This window comes from Chlorocebus sabaeus, chromosome X (genome assembly GCF_047675955.1).
Source record: "Chlorocebus sabaeus isolate Y175 chromosome X, mChlSab1.0.hap1, whole genome shotgun sequence".
In the NCBI taxonomy this organism is placed as follows: domain Eukaryota; kingdom Metazoa; phylum Chordata; class Mammalia; order Primates; family Cercopithecidae; genus Chlorocebus; species Chlorocebus sabaeus.
Genome location: NC_132933.1, coordinates 122,285,069 through 122,311,610, shown reverse-complemented (window position 1 = coordinate 122,311,610; position 26,542 = coordinate 122,285,069). Strand labels below are relative to the sequence as shown.

General features: G+C 39.2%; 1 protein-coding gene across 1 annotated transcript; it reads right to left on the bottom strand.

Annotated features, from left to right (window-relative positions):
- Nucleotides 1-6,019: 6,019 nt before the first annotated feature.
- On the bottom strand, nt 6,020-25,620 carry TASL (TLR adaptor interacting with endolysosomal SLC15A4). The gene is made up of 3 exons (XM_007991347.3): nt 25,403-25,620; nt 24,519-24,630; nt 6,020-7,842 (listed from the first exon to the last, which is right to left on the bottom strand). The coding sequence occupies exon 3, from the start codon at nt 7,839-7,841 to the stop codon at nt 6,936-6,938; it is 906 nt and encodes a 301-aa protein (XP_007989538.1). The 5' UTR covers nt 7,842; nt 24,519-24,630; nt 25,403-25,620; the 3' UTR covers nt 6,020-6,935.
- Between the last annotated feature and the right edge of the window lie 922 nt (nt 25,621-26,542).

Sequence of the window (26,542 nt, the reverse complement as noted above, 5' to 3'; positions counted from 1 at the left end):
CTTTCTTTCTTTCTCTTTCTGTCTTTCTTTCTTTCTCTTTCTTTCTTTGTTTTTCTTCTTCTTTCTCTTTCTTTCTTTTTCTTCTTCTTCCTCTTTCTTTCTTTCTTTCTTTCCTTCCTTCTTTCTTTCTCCTTCCTTCCTTTCTTCCTTCCTTCTTTTCCTCTTTTTTTCCTTTGTTCCTTTTTTTTTCTTCTTCTTTCCAGAATGGCTAAATTTCTGAAGCTGAACCTCCATTCTTCCATGGTGGCAGAAAATTTCACTTCAGTCATTCTTGGTTTCTTCAATCCTCCCCAGGGTTGGTTCACAGTCCTAGAATGTCATGCAGTGCCAGTGAAGGGCAAGGCAGGAGATTGTGGGTGATCTTCAAGCCATAGACTATTGGTCTTCAGTGGACACAGGTTACTACAGGTTACCAAGAAGCCCATTATTCTGTCTGCATGGCCCCTTCCAGTCCTCAAGTGTCTGCTGCTTCCAGACTACAGAAGGAACCCAGTAATTTTTCAGGGTTTCCTCTGATCCCATTCTCCACAGGTTGGTCCTCTCTGAATCCATGCCACCTCTGCAGAGGGAGGGGTGGGGGTCACAGGAGACTGTCAGTTCCAGGTTCCTGATTTTCTAGGACCCACAGGCCACGTTTTCTTCTTCCTACAACCACCCAATTTACCTTACTTAAGAAAATAGTCTTGGCAGGGCATGGTGGCTCACATCCATAATCCGACCACTTTGGGAGGCCAAGGTGTGTGGAACACTCGAGGCCAAGAGTTAGAGACCAGCCTGGACAACATAGAGAAACCCTGTCTCAACTAAAAATACAAAACATTAGTCAGCTGTGGTGGCACACACCTGTAATCCTGGCTACTTGGGAGACTGAGGCAGAAGAATCTCTTGAACCCGGGAGTCGGGGGTTGCAGTGAGCTGAGATTGCACCATTGCCCTCCAGCCTGGGTGACAGAACAAGATTCTGTCCAAAAAAAAGAAGGAAGGAAGAAAGGAAGGAAGGAAGGAAGGAAGGAAGGAAGGAAGGAAGGAAGGAAGGAAAGAAGGAAGGGAAAGAAGAAAGAAGGAAAGAAAGAGGAAGAAGGAAGGAAAGAAGGAAAGAAAAAGAAAGAAAGAAAGAAGAAAAGAGAAAAGACGAAAAGAAAAGAAAGGAAAAGAAGTCTGAAAAATCAAAATATTCTTTTGACTAGGATATACTGAGAGTAAAAAAAAAAATTAACTTCTCTCACAATTTGAGCTGAAATATTCGCTCCCTGAACCTTGACTTTCGCCTCTACTTTTTAAGATAAATAAAAGTAATTATATTTTGCAAAATTAAAAACTGCAAAAACAAGTCCCACACTTGCCTTGGTTTCTTCATGCTCCTAATACCCAAAATTATTAAATCACAGAAGCAAATTTAACAAGTATTCTCTGCAAGTCTCAAATGAAATGTTGAGAGGCTCTCTACTTGAAATTTTTTTCAACATTTGGGTTGTTCCCGGCAGGAACTGGGCACAGAAAGACTGAAATCAGCGCTTTGGGAAGGAACAGAGCGGTTTCAGCACCAAGTGTGCAATACCCATGCATCATGACCACTCTGAGATTGAGGCCAAGTCAAAGTCAAAGCCAGGATGATTACTAACATCCATACTGAAGTTACTCAACCCCTACCCCTTCATCTTCTCCCAGAGTACTTAGTAAGGAAGGTTCCAGTCATAATCCTGTAATAGAGAATGAGGGCAAAAACTAAGAAAATAAATAAAATAAGCAATGGGCAAGGGCTGCAGATGCTAAATTGGAATAAGTTGCAAAAGAAAAATTACTCAACACACCCTAAACAGTCATTGCACATGTCTCACTACACTTAGTGTGTCTTGCTTTATAGGTTTTGTATTACATAAACTATTTAAATGGGGACTGTCTCATCTTTGTATAATAGTTCATGCTCCAAAAACATTTGTTGAATTTAGTTCATTTTATAGTGTGAGTAGGTAAAAATTGAGCAGTTGACTTTCAGTGTGGACAAGTAGTATATAAAAGGGAAATAATCCAAATTATGTTGCATGCCAACCTGACTTAGCAGTCATAACACAAAGAGAGACCTATTGTTAATATACACAATTTCCTGAGTAGATTGGCCCAGTGTTCAATAACAGATAAGAAAAATGTCAACAAAATATCAGACATTATCAAATAGTAGAATGGGGAAGAAAGAAAAATTAATAAATGATCCTCAGGCAAGCAATGTAAATCTATCAGCTTTAGAACTTTTAGCTCTGCTATAGTGTAAGTAAAACAAACAACAAAAGAGACAGTATTTTCTTCATAGATAACATGACTGCTACTCAGAAAAACAAAAAAAAATGCATGGAGAGAAAACTGGAAAGAAATTCACTTGAAATTCACTTGAAACTGTGAATGTTTGGGGATTGGAGAATTGAAAGTGATTTTTTCTTTGCTTTTCTACTTTGCTGTTATCCAAGTCTTCTAGAGTGAGCAGGTACTATCTTTATAATGAAAAAAGAAATATTTTAAAGGAAAGAAAGATAAGAATAAAATTAAAGTACAGGGAAGGATAACTAAAATGAGCAAGAGAGAGTGAATTAATGTATACAGAAAAAATATATATAGTGTTGGATGACAGGAGACAAAAAGAGAAGCAAACTATTTTATACATAAACAAACATGGATTTATCCATCTTAAAGAGAATTAGTGTTAGAGAGGCAAATTTCTGACAATTAAGAGTCAAAAATGATTTTGTTTCTGTCTGTGTTGGAAAGAATAATTCCACCTTCCCCCTTTGCAAATGTCCACATCTTAATCCCCAGAATCTGTGAACTGTTAACTTACATGGCAAAAGGGACTTTGCAACTATGACTAAATGAAGCATCTTGAGATGCGAAAGTTATCCTCAATTATTCAGGTGAGCCCAGTTGTAATCACAAGGATCCTTATAAAAGGTAGGCAGAAGAATCAGAGTCAGAGAAGGAGATGTGAGGATGGAAGCAGAGGTCAAAGTCAAGAGCCAAGGAATGTTGCCAGCCTCTAGAAGCTGGAAAGGGCAAGGAAACTTACTCTTTCCTAGAGACCCTAGAAGGAAGGCAGCCCTGCCCACAACTTTATTTTAGCCCAGTGAGAATGACTTTGAACTTCTGATCTCTGGAAATGTAAGATGATGAACTTTTGTCGTTTTAAGCCACTAAACTCTACCAATTTGTTACAATAGCAATTTTAAAAACAAATATCCTGCCTATTCATGCATTCATTCAGCTCCAGTTACAGCCATTGACTTGCAGTCTCCTGAACACTTCTCCTATCCATTTACTTAGATCTGATCTTGTTCTTCAAGAGTTATTTAAACCGTCACTTCCCCCTTGGAAGCATTTCCTACATTGGGCTCCCCCACTGTCTGGAGCTCCCTACCATGTCTCCTTTTCAGCACTCACTACACTTGAGTTGCAATAATTGATCATCTTATTCCTGTTTGTATCACTTTGCCAAGTTCTTACCTAATAAATGGCTTTGTTACTTCTTCCTTAGTTATCTTTCAGGTCTCCCTGACAATATGGTAAGTTTTCAGAGAGCAGGGTCTACTTCTGTGTGTGTACACATGCATATGTCTTCCCTCCATATGCTTAATACACAGTGCTCCAACTCAAAAATCAACACAAAACAAAACAAAAACACCGCATCGAATAAATATTCATTGAAAAATAAAATGAACCAGTTTACTTTGTAACAAATTATGTCTTGGGAAGCAACGGAAAATAACCATGCATTCTATTGTATCATTTACTAACCTGCTATAATAAATTAGACTCATTTATTTAGTTAGTTTATGCCTTGAGAAAACCTCAATAGCACTTTTTTCCTGGTCAGAATTATCTGGTTTTCATATTGATGGTCTTTTACTTCAGTCACCAAATGCAGTAGCCAACATGATCAAAACGTATTTATCCATTTAACAAATATGAAATGATTGCCTACTATGTGCAAGTAATGTTTGGGATGTGGAAAAGCATGTGGATAAATCAAAGTTCATGTTCTGGGCAGGAAGACATACAAATAAATAGTATATCAAGCAAAACACTAAAAAGGGAAGATGAGATAACATAAGAAATTAATGAGTTGACTCCACTCAGAGCAGAAAAAAATCTTTAGTGAGACAAATCGAGTGGTGAACAGAAAGAGTAGGTGACAATGGTTAAGAACCAGGGCTTTCAAGTTAAATGAAACTGAACCCAAAGCCAGTTCCACTATCTACTGTGTGCCCTTGGACAAATTATTTAATTTCCCTGAGCCCAGCTGGCTCATCTGTAAAATGGGGATAATAATAGACATTTTCCCTCATAAGATTATTATAAGAATTATGTAAGATAATTCATGTAAAATTCTTAACATGGTGCTAGACATAGAGCAAGCAATTAGTACATTGCAGTTATTATTGTGATAGGTTTAAAACAGTGAATAACATTTCTAACAATTATTTCAAAACCAGATTTCCTTACACAATAGTATATATTGTGAAAAAACATATATCCAAAAAATATATATATATCCATTCACTCTGCAAATACAAATATTGCTAAATGTAGAGGATTGCTCCACCCAGATTGCTCTTTCGGGGTGAGGAACTCATTCTCCTGGTAGCTGCTTGGAGTTTGCCTGCTGAAGACACAGTCGATTCCTACTTTGGGGATTGCCCTCCACTGAACTGCCTCGGCTAAGGTTACACCCCGCTCCTGGTGGATGCTGGAGTATACATCTGACCCTCTTGTTTCCATTTGTAACCATTTTGAAGGGTTACCCTAGCTCCAGGGCTCCCTGTGAGATGGACGGAGGCCTCTGTGGAAATCTCTTCTGCTTCCTTCACTTCATCATAGACGTTGTTCCCAAGACCACTCCTCAAGAAATTTACCAATCTCCATCTCAGAGTCTGCCTTCCCAGCGAACCTGAATTAAGCCAACAACCACTATACGGACAACTCACTACTGTTAGGCAGGGTTGGCAAGCTTCTTCTGTCAAGTAAGGGTTTTCTGTCCAGGCGGTAAGGGTTTTAGGCTTTGGTGAGCCATATTCTCTATCACTTTTACTCAACTCTGCCATTCTAGTGTGAAAGCAGCCAGAGACAACACATAAACAAATGGGCACTGCTGTGTTCCAATAAAACTGTATTTTATGGACACTGAATTTGAATTTTATATAATTTTCACCCATCACAAAATACTGTTCTTATTTTGCTTTTTTTTCTTTTTCCCCTACCATTTAAAAATTAGAAAAACCATTCTTTGCTCATGGGAGTTCAAAAGCAGGCAGCAGGCTAGCTCTGGTCAATGGGCCATAGTTTGACAATCCCTGAGCCAGAGGAAAGATGCGATGCAGAGCAGTGAAGCTACTATTCTAGTGAATGAGTTTACAGAATTTGATATCATGGGACCCTACGGCTTGTAACCTTGTTCCAAGGACATGGAAGACTCCTTCCTGGCTCCAGGTCAAGAGAGCATGGAGAAAAGGAAGAGGGAAAAAAGGGAAACAATAAGATTCATAATTTCTTTTTTTTTTTTTTTTAATGGAGTTTCGCTCTTGTTGCCCAGGCTGGAGTGCAATGGTGCAATCTTGGCTCACTGCAACCTCCGCCTCCTGAGTTCAGGCAATTTTCCTGCCTCAGCCTCCCAAGTAGATGGGATTACAGGCACCTGCCATCACATATGGCTAATTTTTGTATTTTTAGTAGAGACAGGGTTTCACCACGTTGGCCAGGTTGGTCTCGAACTCCTGACCTCAGGTGATCCATCCGCCTCGGCCTCCCAAAGTGCTGGGGTTACAGGCATGAGCCACTGCGCCCGGACTCATAATTTCTTTTGAAGCTTAGTACCAAGAAAATCATACACAGCAAAATAACACTAAATGGTTTAGTGCTATGTGGTGTTTTTCATTTAGACAACTTCATTTCTACCAGGAAATAGATGTAGGAGATTTGAGTGGCTGTTCTGTGACTGTGTCTGTAACTAAGAAACCATTCAAAAATAAAAACACAATTATAATTTGTTACAGTTTTAATATTTACAAAGAATAAACCTTTAAATGATCTGATACAGAATAGACAAATGGGAGAGAAACATATTTTGAAAACTGTTTGACCCTATCTTTCCACCCAAATATAGCAGGTTTCTATAGTCCATTTCCTTCAAAAATAAACAAGTTGGAGGAATTTATTTGGGTAACAAAATATATTCTTAACTCTTTTCTTAACTCTTTATCCGGAAACCTTTTGGCTTTTTTTTTTTTTTTTTTTTTTTTTTTTTTTTTTTTTTTTTTTTTTTTTTTTGAGATGGAGTCTCACTCTTGTTGCCCAGGCTGGAGTGCAATGGCACGACCTCGACTCACTGCAACCTCCACCTCCCGGGTTCAAGCGATTCTCCTGCCTCAGCTTCCCAAGTAGCTGGGATTACAGGCACCCACCACCACGCCCAGCTAATTTTTTGTATTTTTAGTAGAGATGGGGTTTCACCATGTTGACCAGGCTGGTCTCGAACTCCTGACGTCAGGTAATCCACCCACATCAGCCTCCCAAATGCTGGGATTACAGGCTTGAGTCACCGCGCCCAGCTACCTTTTGGCCTTTTTGTTTCATCTCATTTGGCTGTCTTCTTTTTTAATTCCTATGTTTCTTTAAATGAATTAACCTTTTCTTTTTTTGATCATTTTTATTTTTGCTTCCTTGCTGTACACACCTCTCTTTGAAATCATTCCTTATGGCTCCTCTTACCATATTCCTTCATCAAGTGTAATGTTATGAGATTTCCCCATGATTTACACATGACTTCCAACTGACCTTTACTTCTCTAGCCCTTAATTCCCCTTCACCACTCCCTCCTGCACATTCTCAGAATAAATGGATAAAGTGTTGCTTCATGCTTAAGTAAATGAGAGCCAGTAATGGAAGCATTCTCTCTATGGATTTGCATTGCTATACTGAGAAATATGGAGACTAGGAGTGCTAATTTCAGTAATTTCAGTTGACATCAATTGCAATAGGCGGCTAAAGACTATATCCCTGGCTTTTGAGGTCTCCAGGTTCTTCTCTCTAGACACTTGAAGACTGATTTGGTCTACACTTGTCATGATGAGTTCAGATGCCAGAATCTGAGTAGGAGAACTGTCATGAAACACGGTGTCCATAATGTACTGTTTATATAACTCCACAAGCTTCTGCTCCAGGTACTCATTCAGCACTGCATTAGAAATAGGATTCTGCATTTGCAAGCTGCTTTTCTCTTTGATGCTTGTTATTCTCCAATAGGATGAGTACCGCTGGATAGGTATTTGAGGAAAGTCACTGGGCTGAGTAGAAATGGAATCCTCCATGGGTAAAGGAATCTCAGATGACTTCAGCAAAGGGCCATATTCAAAACTGCTCTCAGAGGGAAAATCTGTTGTCACTGAATTAATGGCCATCACCTGGCCCCCTGCAATATGTAAGTCATTATAATTCTTGCAAATACTTTTGCAAGAAGATGGAACCAAGTAGGTCTCTCTGCTGGCATCTCTACATATTTCAACTGCAGCCAAGTTTGGGCTTTCAAACACAGGATTGGGGTTTGTCTGCAGCACTGTGACTCTCTGACTTCTGCTATGTTGGCTCTCTCTTGAATGCACTGAAGAGATAAACTTGCCAGATGATTTGCAGCTCACGTAGAGACTTCTGACTTGTGTTTCATCCACAGAGGAATAGGAAAGAGTAGCAACAGAATTTGTCTCCTCTTCCTTTTCCCCAGCCACCTGCTCATTATAAGAGGCACAACTCCAGTGGATGTCATTCCAGTACTCAAGTCCACTGAGATACCCTTCTGACAGCATTCTGGAAAGAGAATCGATGAGTCAGAATGGGGAAAAAGAATACTGAAATTTTAGAAGTTAGCACTTGATATATCAAAAATAAGGACAATGAATAAATTCACTTTATACATTCACCAAGCTCTTACTAATTCTGTGCCTACTTTGTAGCAGGACTATGGCATGTGCTAATGATATAAAAATGAAAAACATACAATTCCATCCTTTAGAAAGTTTCCCACTATAGGAAAAAATTAACTAGATATAAACAATTCCAATATTATATCACTGAGGATTATAATAGTGATAGGTACAAAGGAACTACAGGGGGTGGGGGTCCCTAACTTAGCCTGGGGCAAAGGGGAGAAGTCACGGGATGTGTCATAGGGAAGGTGACATTTCAGCTGAATGCTGAAGAGTAATTAGGAGTTCCAGCCATAGGAACAGGGTTATAAGAGAATATGGCAGCATGACCTACCCACTACATACAAAGAACTGAGCACAAGCATTAGGAATTGGGAAAATAAGCTGAAACTGGATCGTGAAGAGCCTTGGCAGTCAGGCAAAAGCATTTACATTCTGCCCCATAGGAAATGAACAGTGACCTAGAAGTTGCAGATTGGAAACATGGCTAGTGGGTTATGAGCAAACAATGAGAAAATCTGTGGCAAATTCTACTGAAAACAAGTGCTGTGTCTTACTTAACTTTGTATTGGATCCCTGGGAGCTAGCACAGTTATTTGCATTTCTACAGAGACTCAAAAGGTATTTGTTAATTTGAGTTAAAGAATTTTCAACAATGACATGGTATGAAATTAATTCGTGCTCAATACATCATGAAGTACCACAAAGCCTACCCTGTCTTTGTATCCCAGAATAAATTTCTTTCTCTATCTCTCCCAGTTCTCAGAATATATCCTGAAAATGTCTCTGTATCTAACTGATGTTTACCTCCTAGTTACCAAGGAGCTTTCCTGACCACGGGCTTTCCCTACATCTGTCTCCCCTCCCCACCCCCAGCAATTGTCACTGGTCTGGAGCGGCTAGAACAGGCTAGAAACCAGCAGCTGCATTTTCTAAAAACAGAACACACTGGCATTCCCGGCACTGGGGCAAGAGGCAACAGTGAGGAAAACTGGTCCTCTTGGGCCTCGAGAGCTGGGCTTCTGAAACAGACCTGTCAACTTGAGCCTGAACTTGAAACGTCAAATAAGAAAAGGAGGATTTTTTTTAAACCATACATAAAGGTCCTTTTAAAAATTGTTAACATCTCTTTTACCTTCATGTAATTATTGTTTCCCAGGTAAATAAAATGTTTCCCTTTTTTAAAAATTGTAGAAGGGTCAGATTGTAAATTTTTTTTTCTCTTTTGGAACTATTCCTGGTTTATTTAGCAAATCTCAATTTTTTTAATGTTTACTATATTCTGGGCACAGTTATGTGCCATGAAGATACTAAGTTAAAGGTCTTCAACAAATCCATGAAGTAATTACTGTATGCTGAACACACTTATAGGGATAAAAACAAAAGTTGCCCTTTCCTTAAAAATCTATATGAAGTTCTGCCCTCAAACCTAATATCCAGGTGAAAAGGCCAATCTTACCTACATGGAAAGATAAGAAACAGGGAAAGAGTTTATCATAAAGAACTAATGGGGATGCAGTTACTTCCTGGCCCTCAACACCCTACCCCCACCCAGGCTATAGCTAGGGCGTTCCACCTTCAAGTCCTCAGAATATCATTGTGGAAAATCAGAGCAAAAACGATCTGTTGACTTTTGAGTATCTAAATGGGCTTTAGAAACTCCTGGCAGAAATAATCGTTTGGGAGAAATGACTTTTGAGAAACCATAACCTGAGCTTCTACGCCTCAGAATCCAGAACCATGAAGGACTTAAGGCATAATATTTATGCAGTAATAATAAACTTAAGTAGACTGAGTCCCCCATAGAGGGAAAAAGTATGTCTCCAGAGAGATTTGGGAGCCAAGAGTAGACAAGTTTGCAAAATTATCTCATGACCAGCATGTTGCAGGAGCAGAAGGAGAGAGAGCCACATGCATCACCTGGGCAGGCCGGCATGAGGCTGCCTCATCAAGTCTGCTCACACACGAGCATGCTGCTGAGAACCTGACACCCTGGAGAAGACCTACAGTTGGGATGGAAACATTGCAGACATGATCTCCATAGACTACAAACCAGGGACCAGATGAATGATAAGTTTCCATGGATACCAGTACGGCTACATGATGACAACCAAAGATATCTCCCACCCACTCCCATCCTCAGTTGCCCCTATGGTTTTATATAAACAATCTAAAACTTAGACGCACATCCAAGGAGGAGGGAGCCCTGAAGTGACTGAGGAAATCCTGATTGACAGTGAGTACTTTCCCACCACTCTGGAGAACGTGAGCTCAAAAAAGATATCCAACTGAGGTTGAAGAAAGCAAGGATCCCTAGGAAAGACAGCAGAATAGGCACATGCATGTATTTTTTCTTCCTTTCCAAACTTCACTAAAACAACAATAAATGGTTTTTAACAAGGTATAATACACACACACACACAAACACACACACAAATACACACACACACACACACACAAAAAAAAAAAAAAAAAAAAAAAACAGGAGAAGAGACCAGTACAGTAACATTTTAGAAGCTGGGAAGCAGGAGATTGAGGATTAATGACAGGAGACCTAAGAAAACTGAATCTTACAAGAGCCATGGGGATATGGTTTGCTGTGTCCCCACCCAAGTCTCATCTTGAATTGTAGTTCCCATAATCCCCATGTGTCGTGGGAGGGACCAGGTGGAGATCATTGAATCATGGAGGTGGTTTCCCCCATCCTGTTCTTGTGATAGTGAGTTAGTTCTCATGAGAGCCGATGGTTTTATAAGGGGCTTTCCCCTTCTCTGGGCACTCATTCTCTCTCCTGCCACCCTGTGAAGAGGTGCCTACCAGCATGATTGTGTTTCCTGAGGCTCCCTAGCCCTGCAGAACTGAGTCAATTAAACCTCTTTCCTTTATAAATTACCCAGTCTCAGGCAGTTCTTTAAAGCAGCATGAGAACAGACTAATATACATGGGGAAAGCGAAGAGCCAATCTGACTTAAATTGCCCTCAGTGTTGAGGAATTGGTGGTATCACATACCTTTTTGGAGTGAGAGTAAAGGGGATATATCTAAGGTAAGAAATATTGAAAGTCTATTTAAAAAGCAGTGAGAAACCCAGATCATCTTTCACACCTGGCCATGCAGCCAGGTGACACTCCCTATCCTTAACCCCAAAGAAAAACTTCAAATGTAGTCTCTAAAGAGTGAAACAGAGGGTCTCTGGAGTAGGGAATACCAATTGAGGGTAAAATTATTGAATTGATAATAGATCAATTAAATAAACATATGCATATTTTTGCTGAGATCCATGACCTCTCTCCCCTTACTCAGCTCAAAGAATGATAGCAAGAGGAGTATCCACCTTCTAAGCAGGATATTGGGAAGAATGTCTTGGGGAATCTGACTTGTCTGAGAAGAGCAATTGACATCAGAGGTTCCCCAACTCAACAGGCAACCAGATCATCCTTTATTTAAGCCCACAATTAATAGAGCCTATTCAGCTTTTTGGATCTTTATCCTTAAATATGAGTAGAATTCTGAAACATCTGAGGAAAGGTCTGCTATGAGAAAGACCAAAATAGTCATTTGGAGGAAACAAAGTTAGGGCGGGGTGAAGGAGGTGGTAGAGTCTACCATCAATATTCTTAAAGAGTTAAGGTATAATATAATCATGAATTACAAATAGGATGCTATAAAAAAGAAGAATTCCAAAGCTGTTAGAAATTAAAAATGATAATTTTAAACCTCAATGGAAGGATTGAAAGGTAAAGTTGAGGCAAATTATTATTTTGAAAGGAGAACAAAATTACAAGATGGAAAATAAAATTAGAGAGGACCAGTCCAGGAGATCTATTATCTGAATAATAGGAGGTTCAGAAAGACCAGAGAAAATAGGGGAGAAATTCAAAGACACGATTTAAGAATATTTCCCAGAATGGAAGGACATAAGTTATCAAAATAGTGAGTGAAAATAGATTTATACCTCCTCTCATGAATGTGAAATGATAGAACACTTGGGACAAAGAGAATATCCTATAAGCTTCCAGAATGAAAAAAGAGTCACAAAAAAAGACCAAGAATCAGAATCTTCAGACTTTTTAACAGTAACATAAGAAACAATAAGACAATGAAAAAATGTCTACAAATTCTGAATTTTCATTCAACTAGTTATTTTCAACCAAGACCAAGTTATCAATTAAGTGTGATGATAGAATAAAGATATTTCTAGGTTACAAGTCTCAAATAGCTGATTTTCCAAGCACCTTTCTCAGAAAGTCAATAGAATATGTGTTCCACTGAAAGGAGTAAGTAAAACAATAAAATGGAGACAAAGGATACCGGAAACAGGAAATACAGCACAGGAGAGAAACAAACAGCCCTTAAACCAGGATAGCCTGAGCCCTTGTTCTGAACCCAGTAATGTAAAGGGCCTCATTCTGGCCCTCCTTAAGTTGCACCTCTCCCAACAGGGTAAGGAGTTCTAGAGTCCAACATGATGGGAGGCCACCCAGCCTCTATACTGCTGCCTTCTAGCTCACACTTCTGGTATTCAGGACCTCAGAATTCCCTGCTCAGATGGCAGACCCAACTACAGAGTCTGTACAGGCTCTGCCCCAAATCCATCATGATTAGGACAGACTTGGGGAAACTGAATGTGCACACACCCCTAGGCCCAAAAGATGATGAAGAGGTGGTTTTTAACGAGGTCTGTAGACAGAGCTTAGGTATATGGGCCGAATGTCAAGGATAGCCAGGACTGGGAAAAGAAGGTGGAAGGGCTGAAGACTGAGGCTCACCATTTTTCATCCTAGGCCCAGGAGTTGTGAAGAGGAGACCTACTCATGATGACAGTGAAAAGACATTCCAGGATGAAAGCTGCGTATGTAACAGGCAACCAGGGGCCGGGCACGGTGGCTCACGCCTGTAATCCCAGCACTCTAGGGAGGCTGAGCAGGCGGATCACAAGGTCAGGAGATCAAGACCATCCTGGCGAACACGGTGAAACCCCGTTTCTACTACAAATACAAAAAAATTAGCTGGGCGTGGTGGCGGGTGCCTGTAGTCCCAGCTTCTCGGGAGGCTGAGGCGGGAGAATGGCATGAACCCGGGAGGCGGCAGAGCTTGCAGTGAGCCGAAATCGCACCACTGCACTCCAGCCTGGGAGACAGAATGAGACTCCGTCTCAAAAAAAAAAAAAAAAAAAAAAAAAAAAGGCAACCAGGTGATTAGAACAGATCAGAAGGCTTCTGAAGCTAAAGATAAAATTGAAGACAACTGAAAAGGTCTGACCATCATGAAATACAATTTATATAATTGACCACAAACTTTGGGGATAAATTAGAAAAAGCTAAGCAAATGAAAAATCTAGACCAGCACTGTCCAACAGAGCTTCCTGGGATGATGGAAGGATCAATATCTATGTTGTCCAAAATGGCAGCCAATAGCCACATGTAGTTATTGGGCACTTGTAATATGGCTAAGGCAACTCAATTTTTAATTTAATTTAATTTGATTTTAATTGTCACATGACTACTCTATGGAACAGCAAAGACTTAGAAAATAGTGAAGGTGATAACATAAAATTTTTAAATACTGAAGACTGCTAATTGTAATTGCAGTTTTTTGGGTTTTTTGTTTTGTTTTGTTTTGTTTTGTTTTTGAGACATTCTTGCTCTTTCATGTAGGCTGAAATACAGTGGTGTGATCTCGGCTCACTGTCACCTCCACCTCCCGGGTTCAAGTGAGTTTTGTGCCTTAGCCTCCCGAGTAGCTGGGATCACAGGTGCACATCACCACTCCCAGCTAATTTTTGTGTTCTTAGTAGAGATGAGGTTTCACCATGTTGGCCAGACTGGTCTTGAACTCCTGACCTGAAGCGATCTGCCTACCTTGGACTCCCAAAGTGCTGGGATTACAGGCATGAGCCACTGCGCCTGGCCAATAATTGCAATTTAAAGTTCATTGGTGGATCGCCATCACAGCATACTAGGACAGTTATTTTTAGCATACTAAAGTAACAACTGAGTAATTAATTTGTTTCTGTATTCCTTTCAAGGGATGTCAGAAAGGAGCTAACAAAAGATAGTAAAGCCAGGCCAGGCACAGTGGCTCATGCCTGTAACCCGAACACTTTGGGAAGCCGAGGCAGGTGGATCACATGAGGTCAGAAGTTTGAGACCAGCCTGGCCAACATGGTGAAACCCCATCTTTGATAAAAATACAAAAATAAGCCAGGCATGGTGGTGCATGCCTGTAATCGCAGCTACTCAGGAGGATGAGGCAGAAGAATCACTTGAACCCAGGAGGTGGAGGTTGCAGTGAGCCGAGATTGAGCCACTGCACTCCAGCCTGGGTGGCAGAGTGAGACTCTGTCTCAAAAACAAACAAATAAAAAAAAAGAGATGGCAAAGCCAGAGCATAAACTATTAGATGTTTGGCAATGAAATGGGACTAGAACACTTATTTGAGGCTTTTTTTTGTTTGTTTCACTATTTTGAAACAAGGAAGATACAGAATTTATTTTAAAGTTTTTTAAATGCTTCCATTTGGAGAAGTCTAGAATGCCTGTGTGAATTGTTCAAAGAAAAATTGTAAAGATATTTTCATTTTAATTGTGCATTCTTTTAGGTCACTCTGAGGCAACAAAAGTGCTATCAATAGAACGTCTTGAAGTGATGAAAATGTCAAATATCTGTGCTTTCCAATATGATAGCCAATAGCCACTTAAAATGTGGCTACTGTGACTGACATTTTAATTTGATTTAATCTAATTTAATTTAAATAGCCACATTTGGCTAGTAGCTGCCATATAGACAGATCCAGATAATTATAATCTCCAATTCATAATTTTTTTTTTTTTCCAATTCATAATTTTAAGAAAGTTGTGTAGCAGTAAAGCCAGGCACCGTGACTCATGCCTGTGATCCTAGCACTTTGGGAGGCTGAGGCAGGAGGATCGCTTGAACCCAGAAGTTTGAGACCAGTCTGGGCAATATAGGGAGATCATATCTCTACAAGAAATTCAAAACTTAGCCAGGTGTGGTGGTCCCAGTACTTGGGAGGCTGAGGTGGGAGGATCACTTGAGCCCAGGAGTTCGAGGCAGCAGTGAGCTGTGATTGTGCCACTGTATACCAGGCTGGGCAACAGAGCGAGACCATGTCTCAAGAAAAAAAAAAAAAAAGGAAAGAAAGTTGTGTTGCGAAAAACAAAGCAAAACAAAAACAACCCATGGTCTACTACATGGCTGAGCTATAAATAGCTTTTATAGAGTCATGATAATACAGCACATGATAATATAAAGCACTGAAAATGGATCTAACTCAATTTAAAATATAACCACAAGGTGACCATAAAGTCAGTAAACAAAGATAAAATATTTTTATCGTATATAGCAGAATATCATGTATGTATAAAATACTATTTTAGTATATATATAGTACAATGATACCAATAATATATATAGTACAATGATACCAATCCTAGGCATTGGCCTGTGAGTCCAGACTAGGTGGCCACTCCGTATAGTGAGAGGAAGGGGACAAAGTTGTATATCCTTGGTGAGGCCAGGAGAGGAATGAGAACTAAATCCTCCTCTTCATGATGACAAGTCAAGAAATAATGCCCCAAACTGAAAAATCCAAAAGTTGCAGCACAAGCATGCCATTTAAAGAAATGATGGTAAATATCAAGTAATTAGTTAAGGGAGATAAAAGTAGTTGCTTCTGGAAAAGGAGGCAGGGACAGCAGTTTTTCATAACAAACTTCTCAGAATTATTTGACCCAATTTATGTGCAAGTATAACTGTGATTAAATTTTTAATTAAAATAAAAACTAAAGATAAATATTTTAAAGTAACCAAGGGCCAGGTACGGTGGCTCATGCCTGTAATCCCAGCACTTTGGGAGGCCAAGGAGGGCGGATCACCTGAGGTCAGGAGTTCGAGACCAGCCTGGCCAACATGATGAAACCCCATCTCTACTAAAAAATACAAAAATTAGCTGGGCGTGGTGGCAGACGCCTGTAATCCCAGCCACTCAGGAGGCTGAGTCAGGAGAATTACTTGAACTGGGGAGACAGAGGTTGCAGTGAGTCAAGATCGCACCACTGCACTCCAGCCTGGATGACAGAGCCTTGCTCTGTCATAAATCAATCAATCAATAAATAAATAAATAAATAAATAAATAGATAGATAGTAACTAAGGGGGTGGGGGGAGAAGCAGATGGCATTTCCTGTACAGCTGTTTGTGGTTAAAGATGATGCACATTCTAAGGGTGAAGAAGAGAGAGATGACTGTGTGATAGGTTAACCTTTATTTGGCCCTACAGACAGAAAGGATTCATAAGGGCAGTGAGAAGAGGGAAAACATTGCAGACAGAGGAGAGAAAGGCAATAAAAGTGAAGAGGTTTTTGTTGTCAATTTCACGTGGGTCAGTAACAGACACCAATATAGGTGGGTGCAAGCGTTGTTTGTCAGTGTCATGCTCACCTAAGAGCCTTTCTTGAAATGTCCCAGTTTGCCGAATCCCCCCTTTAGGACCCCTTATCCCCATTCAGACATACCCCAAGTCTCCCACTATTTATCTTATTTCTCTTCATATTAAACAATCAGCCCTAACGGAGTCTTCTTTCATTGTACGCGGATGAGGTTTATAAGTACTCCAGATAATCTCCACAGTCCTTCATAGCAATGAAGGAAAAGGGCCTAGAATTTTGAGTACAGTAATGGGCCCCTTTTCCTATTTGTTGTCAACTGAGAAGTTTGCTGGTATCTTAATTCCAGCAGAATAAGAACTCTATCATTCTGATGTGCAGGACCCAAGACAGACCAGTAAAGTGGTGGGTCCGATGCCGGAAAAGCAGAAAGTGCATCCAAGTGTCTAGGGATAGACGTGTCCCCAGCCAAAAAAAAAAAAAAAAAAAAAAAAAATAGTAATAAAAGAAAGAAAGAAAAAAAGATTCCTGGGAGGGAGGAGTGGGAGATAAGGTCAGGTCAGGGAGGTAAGTTGGGACATGCAAGACTGAGTACATTTGATTCATCCTGTAGGCGATACAATGTTCTGGCAAGTAAGGAAGCTGATTCACCACATGATATAATATAGCAATAAAGTGCAAAATTAATTTCAACAGAGTGAGATTGGTGTTAAGGACCCAAGTTAGGAGGCTGCTGGATTCATCCCAGCCTGAGATGACTGGGACAGGAACCAAGAGGGAGGTAGGAGAAAAGAAAGAGAAGGAACGCATTTGAGAGACCAAGACCCCCAGACATGAAAGTGAAGGAGAGAGAGGAGCCAAAAGTAACTCTGAGTGCGGGTATGTAGGGAAAATGGCACCATCATTGACCAAAATGGGAAGATCAGGAGGAGCTGCGAAGGAAGCAATGGGCTCAGCTTAGCTCTCCTTGAGCCTGACAAGAGATAGACTATCTGGGTGCAAGTGTGTTATTGTCCATTGAAGATTCAGGTAGGCGGCTCATTAGAGAAGCTACTTAAAGTCCACAGTGAAGTCACCTTCCAATTGCAGGCAGTAGGAATTTATAATGGGGGCTTGAGGAGCTTCCTAGGTGTGTAGCTTCTTCTGTGGGGAGCCCACCTGGAACAGTACAAGGAGGAAGGAGCAGCAGCAAGGGCTTTGTAAAGACTACAAGAGCTTTGGATGCAGTGAACAAGTCACATTTTAAATATCTATATTCAGGCCAGGTGCGGTGGTTCACGCCCGTAATCCCAGCACTTTGGGAGGCCGAGGTGGATGGATCACGAGGTCCAGGAGTTCGAGACCATCCTGGCCAACATGGTAAAACCCCATCTCTAGTAAAAATACAAAAATTAGTTGGTGGCGTGCACCTGTAATCCCAGCTGCTCGGGAGGCTGAGGCAGGAGAATTGCTTGAACCCGGGAGGTGGAGATTGCAGTGAGCCGAGATTGAGCCACTGCACTTCAGCCTGGCGACACAGCAAGACTCCGTCAAAAAATAAAACCCTATATTTGAAGGCAAAATTTAATTTCATACTCATTCAGGCAATATACATATGTGGTGTATATATATAAATATATGTATGTTACCTAGAGCATCTCATCTGCAAATGTCTTCTGGTGTCTTTTCCTTCACACTTAACAAATCATGGAGAATTGTATGTATTTTATAAAATATATATGTGTGTATACATAAATGCACACACGCACACATAAATATATATATGAAGAGAGAGAGAGAGCACGTACTAGTATTAAGAGACCAGAGTTCTAGCTCTGATCTTGTCATTGGCAGTGGTTTTAGTTTAGTTGTTGCCAAATCTATAAAATAGCTAACATACTACTAGCTACAACCCAGAAAATATTCTGCATGTTTTTGTGTACTAAATTAATTGATCATCACAAAAAAACTCTAATATTTAGGTACTATTATTATGCTCATTTTACAGATGACAAAATTGAGTAATGTGCCCCAAATCACCAGCAGTCAGGAAACGGAGCCCAAATTCATGTTATTAACCTCTCAGACACTCAACTTATCATCTGTAAATTGAGAGTGTGGGATTAAATTATGTCTTGAGTACCATCAAACTTTAATTTTGAATGAGATTATGAAGAGTAAAGTGAGCATTTATCAGAATCAAAATTAATTTCTGAAAATTAGCAGCAGAGGGCAGCAGAGAGCACACTAAGGAGGCTTTTAAAAGATCTTTCTAAAGCTATGCAGAGTAATAAAACATAAAACATAAATAAAAGTACAGATACTAACACATTTAATCTTCATAATTAATTTCCTAGTTTAGGCCCTTTGCTTCAATTCATCTTCCACTTCAATGCACTTAAAAGGGCCCATTCAAGGCTGGGCACAGTGGCTCACACCTGTAATCCCAGCACTTTGGGAGGCCGAGGCAGGTGGATCACATGAGGTCAGGAGGTCGAGACCAGCCTGGCCAACATGATGAAACCCTGTCTTTACTAAAAATACAAAAAATTAGCAGGGCGTGGTGGTGCATGCCTGTAATCCCAGCTACTCGGGAGGCTGAGGCAGGAGAATCGCTTGAATGGGGGTGGGGTGGTGGGCAGAGTTTGCAGTGAGCTGAGATTGGGCCACTGCCTTTCAGCCGGGGTGACAGAACGAGACTCCATCTCAAAAAAAAAAGGCCCATTACTGCACCCTTTAATGCACCACTACAATAAAGACAGCATTGCACATCACAATATCCTAAAATTTTAGAGACATCAAGTTAGTTGAGTTTATTTTGACTGATTTTTGGCATTTTTCTTAATAATTTTCCAGTATTTTTGAAATTCTAGTAAGATATCACTGGATCTCTTCAAAGGTATATAAAAGGTACACTTCAAACAAATGTTAACGTATTTGTTAGAATCGATTTCATCTGAGACACCAAAATTTAACCCAGTGGGTTACTTCAGTTGTTCAATGATATTTTGTCACTTGAATTCTTGTTTCTCATCTTAGAGAAGCTATATATATATAAAGCTATATATATGTAAAGCTATATATATTCTATATAAAATATACATATATAAAATGTATAAAATTCTCCCAGATTGGTTAGGTGTGAAGGAAGAGACACCTGAGAACATTTGCAGAGGGGATGTTCTAGGCAAATTTAGCCCACATTAATCATTAACAGATAGGGGAATGCCAAAATTAACCTTATGTGCAAATTCACAACTTAGAAATATGTGCTAAAGTGCAGTGCCTTGTTAAATCATTTACTTGCTTTTCAGAAGAAACTGCAACGTAGGTTCTTCTTTCTAGACTAGCATTTAGTTTTTCCAAAAGCTGTTGTTATCACTTCTTCACATAGACACATTTTTTGATTGACTTTTTAAAAAATCGACAGATAAAATTGTATGAATTTCTCACGTATAATATGGTATTTTGAAGTGTATATATTGTGAAATGGCAAAATCTATCTAATTAACATATATATTACCTCACAGTTATTATTTTTGTGGTGAGAATACTTATATTCAGTTTCTTATCATTTCTCAAGAATATGATAGATCATCAACTATAGTCACCATGCTGTACAAGAGATCTTTTGAACTTATTTCTTCTATATAACTGTAATTTTGTATCCTTTGAGCATGCTGATCAAAGGACACACTTTTAATTTACATCTAAACGACACAAGCATGGAGTCAAAGAGAAAACCTAATGAGAAAAGAACTTTATAAGGGGGAACGTTTAAAAAAACCTAAGTTAGGGATCAGTAAACTTTTTTTATATGGGGCCAGAGAGTTAAGATTTTAGGCTTTGCAAATCATACAAACTCTGTTGCAGCCCTGCTGGCATAGCAAGAAAGAAATCATAGACAATATGTAAACAAATGACTGTGTCTGTGCTCCTACTAAAGTTTACAAAAACAAGCAGGGAGCCAATTTGGTCCTGGGCTGTGGCTTGCCTACCCTTGATCTAAGTCAAAAAGCAGATGCAATAAATGGGATAGGCATCATAATAATGACAGCTGTATGCCAAGTGCTTTCCAGGCATAGCCCCTAACCTTCCAGCAACACTGCAGATTAGACATGATCATAATCTAGATGCGGACATATCTCTTTAAAAATCTTTTAATTTTTTTCTCTTTATCATTATCTACATTTTCTAAATGAGAAAACTGAGTTTCAGATATGATAAATACCCCTTCCAAGGTCACACAATTACTAAGTACTACAGGCAAGATTCAAGCCCAAGTTTACAAACTCCAAAGTGTGTGTTCTGTTCTTAGAACATATCACACTATTGTACAGCTAAGAGCAGTTAATATCACGTAATCATAATAACAAGCAATTAGTCCTTCCAGGAAAAGGGCATCAGCCCTCATTCCATGTAGTAACAACAGCACTTGCCAAATAAAAGAAGGAAGGTGCAGTGAAGTGCAAAAAGGAAGGCTCCAGGGGAAAGCCAGCACTCACCCCAGAGGGGTGGCCCAGATGACTACACATATGTCCCAATTATGTATCAATGCTCATATGTCTTTCAGGAATACAATTAATTTATCCTCTTTTTTTTAAATCTAACCACATGAACATTTTCCTAAACCATGACACTGCTATAGCCTGGCATCTTTAATTTTACAACTATCTTTCACAGGGTAATGTAATATTACAGGCTGGATGCGGTGGCTCATGCCTATAATCCCAGCACTTCAGGAGGCTGAGGTGGGTGGATCACCTGAGGTTAGAAGTTCGAGAGCAGCCTGACAAATATGGTGAAACCCTGTCTCTACTAAAAATACAAAAATTAGCCTGGTGTGGTGGCGAGTGCCTGTAGTCCCAGCTACTCGGGAGGCTGAGACAGGAGAATTGCTTGAACCCAGGAGGTGGAGGTTTCAGTGAGTCATGATCACACCACTGCACTCTAGCCTGGGCAACAGAGCGAGACTCCATCTCAAAAATAAAAATAAATAAATAAATAAATAAATAAAATAATAATACAGATCCTCTGTTTAAATACAAACCACTTCCCATCACCTCAGGGATTAAGTTCATACAGGGTAAGCCTGTGATGTGTGCTCCATATCTGTCTTCCTAATCTCATCTCTGCCCGTTCCCCCAGGACCCAGGACCCCAGCCATGTTGATCCCTTCCCAGTTCACCTGAGCCCCATGCCTATCCCAGGGATTTGTGCATTTTTTGTCTTCTGTCCTGAGAGTTCTGGTTCCCTACCCATCCTCTGGTCCACCACCCATAACCTTCAAGTCTCACCTTATATGTTAACATTTCAGAACCCTTGGTCATCTACTCAGAATCCTTGTATCTGAATTAGAAAAATGATTCTAGGCTCTTCTCTCCCCTACCCCAAGGTGTTCATCAGGATTTCATGAAACTTTAATAAAACAGAAAAGATAAATCACTGGAATAGTCTTTGGAAAGAAGGAAAAACTGGCACGAGCAAAAGGAAAACAAGATTGAGGATTGGTGGGGAGTGTAGAAATTTTGGATGATGAGGCAAAACAGATCCTGCCTCTTGAAGAACATTGTGGAGGTGTGTGAACTAAGACATCCGAAGAGGCTGGATTGAGATGGACGCAAAAACTTCTAGTGGCCACACACAAATGGAGGCAATGGGATGGGACTGCCTTCCACCATCATGGGCTATAACATCTTGCAATTATAGACAGGAAAACATTTGTTATCTGCTGTTTCATAGATCTTGAGCCTAGCTAGCAGGAGTGCAGTTTGGCTTCTACCTGTCAACATGTCTGCTTACAGAGATATAACTTTTAAGAGTTTTTGAAATAGTACATCTAAAGACACATCTTATTTTAGTAAATCATTTATCTTGAGGGACACTGAGGTTAGTCTTGCTTTTCCTCTATGTATAATTATTGTATATGCCTCTGTGAGTATTTCCACAGGCCAGACTTAGAGCAGCAGAATTACCGGATCAAAGCTATTGCCAAATTTCCTTTCAAGTAGCTTGGATCAATTTATTCTCTCACCAGCAATGTTTGAGATTGTTTTCATTGACATTCCTTAGCACATTATTTTTTTTTAATTTTCCAATCATGGCCGGGCGCGGTGGCTCAAGCCTGTAATCCCAGCACTTTGGGAGGCTGAGATGGGCGGATCACGAGGTCAGGAGATCGAGACCATCCTGGCTAACACGGTGAAACCCCGTCTCTACTAAAAAATACAAAAAACTAGCCGGGCAAGGTGGCGGTTGCCTGTGGTCCCAGCTACTCGGGAGCCTGAGGCAGGAGAATGGCGTGAACCCGGGAGGCGGAGCTTGCAGTGAGCTGAGATCGGCCACTGCACTCCAGCCTGGGCGACAGAGCGAGACTCTGTCTAAAAAAAAAAAAAAAAAAATTTCCAATCAAATGAGCTAATTTATGTTTGTCTCAAATTAGAGAGTGAACTGTCTTGTTAAGATTGTATGTAGGTCATGTGTTATTTTTTAATACCCGCAAAACTCAAAATCCCGTATTTCCTCTATTTACCTCTATATTATATTATCCTATAATATAAATTCTAAATCCCATAATTCCAATGTAAACTTTTTAAGACTTTCTTGATGTGGGGGACTTGCAGGTAAATTGCTGAAAAGTGATCACTGAAAAACTTGAATATTGTTTTGTTCATGATTTAATTATGATAATGTAACCAAATCTGTATTACATGTTCCAATTTCTTTTTTCAGTGAATGGTGCAAGACCTTTGTCTAAAACAAAAAGCTTCTTTAGGAAGGACCTCCCTGTATAAAATAGCATCTGCAGTTTCCTTACTCTTATCTTTAAAAATACCTGTTCCTTAGACCTGGAAATAATCACTTCATCACATACCTTAGATTATATCCCTATTATTTCAACTGGTACTGAATTTACTGATGAATGTTCTAAAATATTGCTCATTAATATTTCAATTTCTGTTACAAATCATATAATTTGGGATTATCTATTCTTCTATCAAGTATGAAGCAATTCTTACTTAACAAATTAATTTCTGAAAGTATAACTTGATGGCTAAGATAGTACAATCATAAATCAAAAGCCCTCTGTTCTTCATATTAATATGACCAAGTAAATAAATAATTTTGTGTTTGGTTCTGCTTAGATCCTTATGACCAAAGTTAATGGCTACTTCCAAGGACGATCTGATGTGTGAATTTTCTTAGTTCAGAAGATGTAAACTTTGGTGAAGAAATATTAGTAAATATATTTTTATCATAGTTTGGATTTTTCTTTATACTCCTTCTTGATATACCATAAATTGAAAAATTAAACCTTATGGATCGTTTTCTTGAATCACTTTCAACGTATTTTGATGCAAAATGAGAGGACTACAAAAATAAGAAAACCTATCATAAGAGTATTGTATTGATATAAATTTCCTTGGTGTTATAATTGTTAATCATTGTTAATCATGTTAATTATGCCAATTATCATTAACATTTACTTAACTGTAGGCATGTCAACTACAAATGCAATGCAAGATTCTTGATTGGATCCTGGATTTAAAAAATAAAAAGGTTCTAAAGGACATGTGGATAATTGGGAAAATTTGAATGTGTAGCACATCTTAGATAATAGTATTGTGTCGATGTTATGTTTCCGTGGTGTTGTAACTGTGTTATGGAAGACTGCTCTTATTTTTAGGAGATACATGCTCAAGAATTTAGGGGTGACATGTGTCCTAAAGTCAGCAACATACTTTCAAACCATTCAGGGAAAAAACTGTGTGTGTGTGTGTGTGTGTGTGTGTATTTATATTTATATTTATTTACATTTATATATATATATAAAAGGACAAGCAGAGACAGAAAGACAAAGCAAGAGAGAAAGTAAATATGGCAAAAGGATACCACTGATTAATATACATGATGAAAATATGGGTGTTCGTTGTACTATTCTTTCAATTTTTATATAGATTTGAAACGTTTTTAAACAAAAATTGGGAGGGGAAATAACCATATTTAGTTAATGAAGGCATATTTACATTGTATAATGTTTATTAAGAGCCTAGAGGGACAATATCTTATGTATCTAAAATAATCCTTACATATGTGATGGGAAATGTCTCAGTGACTTAATATAAATACTCCAAACATCACTTTGCTCTGAGATAATAGAATTAGTGTACTACCTTTGAATATCTCCAAAATTCCACTTATGATGTGGATGTTTGACACAGACTTCAAATACTCTTCAATCCTCCAGAAGCTTCTCAAGCTCAGAAACAATCTTCTCACACTGACCTACGCAAGAAATGTTATAAAAATATCAGTATAAATATTCTGTCCAAACCAGGTCTATATTTAAGCACAGATTCATATGCACAAGACAAAGAATGTTCGAGCGAGTCTAAAGATAATTCAAACAAAAATCCACTCGTACATGCGCTATCTTTAATACCAAGAGGGAAGCTTTCCCCAAATCACCCAGATGAAAGTCGAAAAGCATCCTCACTATAGATCACATTCATTTTGAATACATCCTGCCACATGGAAAAACACTATCACAAGCTTGCTGAACTGAATAATTGAGAGTCAAATCCAACTGGAAAGGATTATGATTGTGTTCGTCTCTAAAACTGCATCACCGTAACTGAATTCAAGAGCTGTGTTGTCCCTGCAAAACCTTGCTTAGGTTTTTAGGCCTTCTTTTAAAAGTGCAGAAGCTAAACCAGTGTAGCAATTAGTGAAAGAGAACTGCAAAAATAATACAATAAATATTTGATCAGATCAGTCAAAACTTGTAGGCAAAAATATATGTATTTTAGAAATGCTTAGAATGTGGACACGAGGAGGTAAGTAAAGGAAGTATTGGGCTTAATTTCTCTTTATTTTTCAACTCCACTGAATGCTTGTTTAAACTCCCACTTGCCTCTGATATGGTAAGCTAGAAAAGCATTTTAGATGTCATAAGAATGGATCTGTGCTCTGGTGATAAAGGGTTAAGAAAGCATGAGAAGACAGATGACAAAAAATAATAGCAGAGTTCTAGGGTCCTTTGCTTTCTTTTTCTTACCTTCACTAACCAATCTGCTCATCTGATCCAGCAGAAACACAGCAATTGACCAAACAGAGAGATGAACAAGCCGGCCAGTGCTCTTTCCAGAAATTTTCACAAGCCTTTCACTGACGAGACCAGTAGACTGAACTGCTCACTGCAAAGCCATTCTTTTTATAACTGATCCCATGGAAAAAGAGTTGTTTTTGCTTAAGTCTGATTTGTGCTAAAGAGGCAGTGGGAAGTCCCGGGAGGTGGGGAGGCAGTAACTGACAAAGCCACATCAAGCCACAGAATGGTGTTTCTTCCCCTTTTTCGAAAAATGAAACCTATCTACGAAACTGTCTCTTATTAAAATAGTTTATGGTTACACATTTTGTAAGAACCCTAGCAACAGAATTAAAGTTTCTTTCTAGAACAGTACACTATCTGGGATCCTTCACCCAAAAGAGAGCCAAAGTCAGATATGACTTTAGAGAAATCTGTTTCATTACTCATCTATAATTTTTAAGAAGTGTTATTTCTCAATGGTACTTATAATTTTTTAAAACGTAAATGAAAAAAGTTTTCTCTCTCCAAATACCAAAGGTCAAAACAATAATACACAGTGTGGGCAAAGTTGTGAAGAAACAAGCACTCTCAAACACTACTGATGAGATTGTAAACATATTTAGACGGCAATTTCCCAGTATCTCTCAAATGCAAATATTCATACTCTTTGACCCAACAATTGTATTTTTATAAATTTATCCAAGCTATATATTTGCACTTGTACACAAAGACTTATGTGAAAAGATATTTGTTGCAGCATTGCTTGAGAAAATACATGACTAGAAAAAATTATATCCATGAATAAGATATTGGCCAAATAAATGAGAATGTATGCATACTTAAAATCCTATGTAGGCTATGTGCGGTGGCTCACGCCTGTAATCCCAGCACTTTGGGAGGCCGAGGCAGGTGGATCACTTGAGGTCAGGAGTTTGAGACCAGACTGGCCAATGTGGTGAAACCCTGTCTCTACTGAAAATATAAAAATCAGCCGGGCGTGGTGGTGGGCACCTGTAATCCCAGCTACTCAGAGGCTGAGGCATGAGAATCCCTTGAACCCGGGAGGTGGAGGTCACAGTGAGCCGAGATCATTCCACTGCCCTCTAG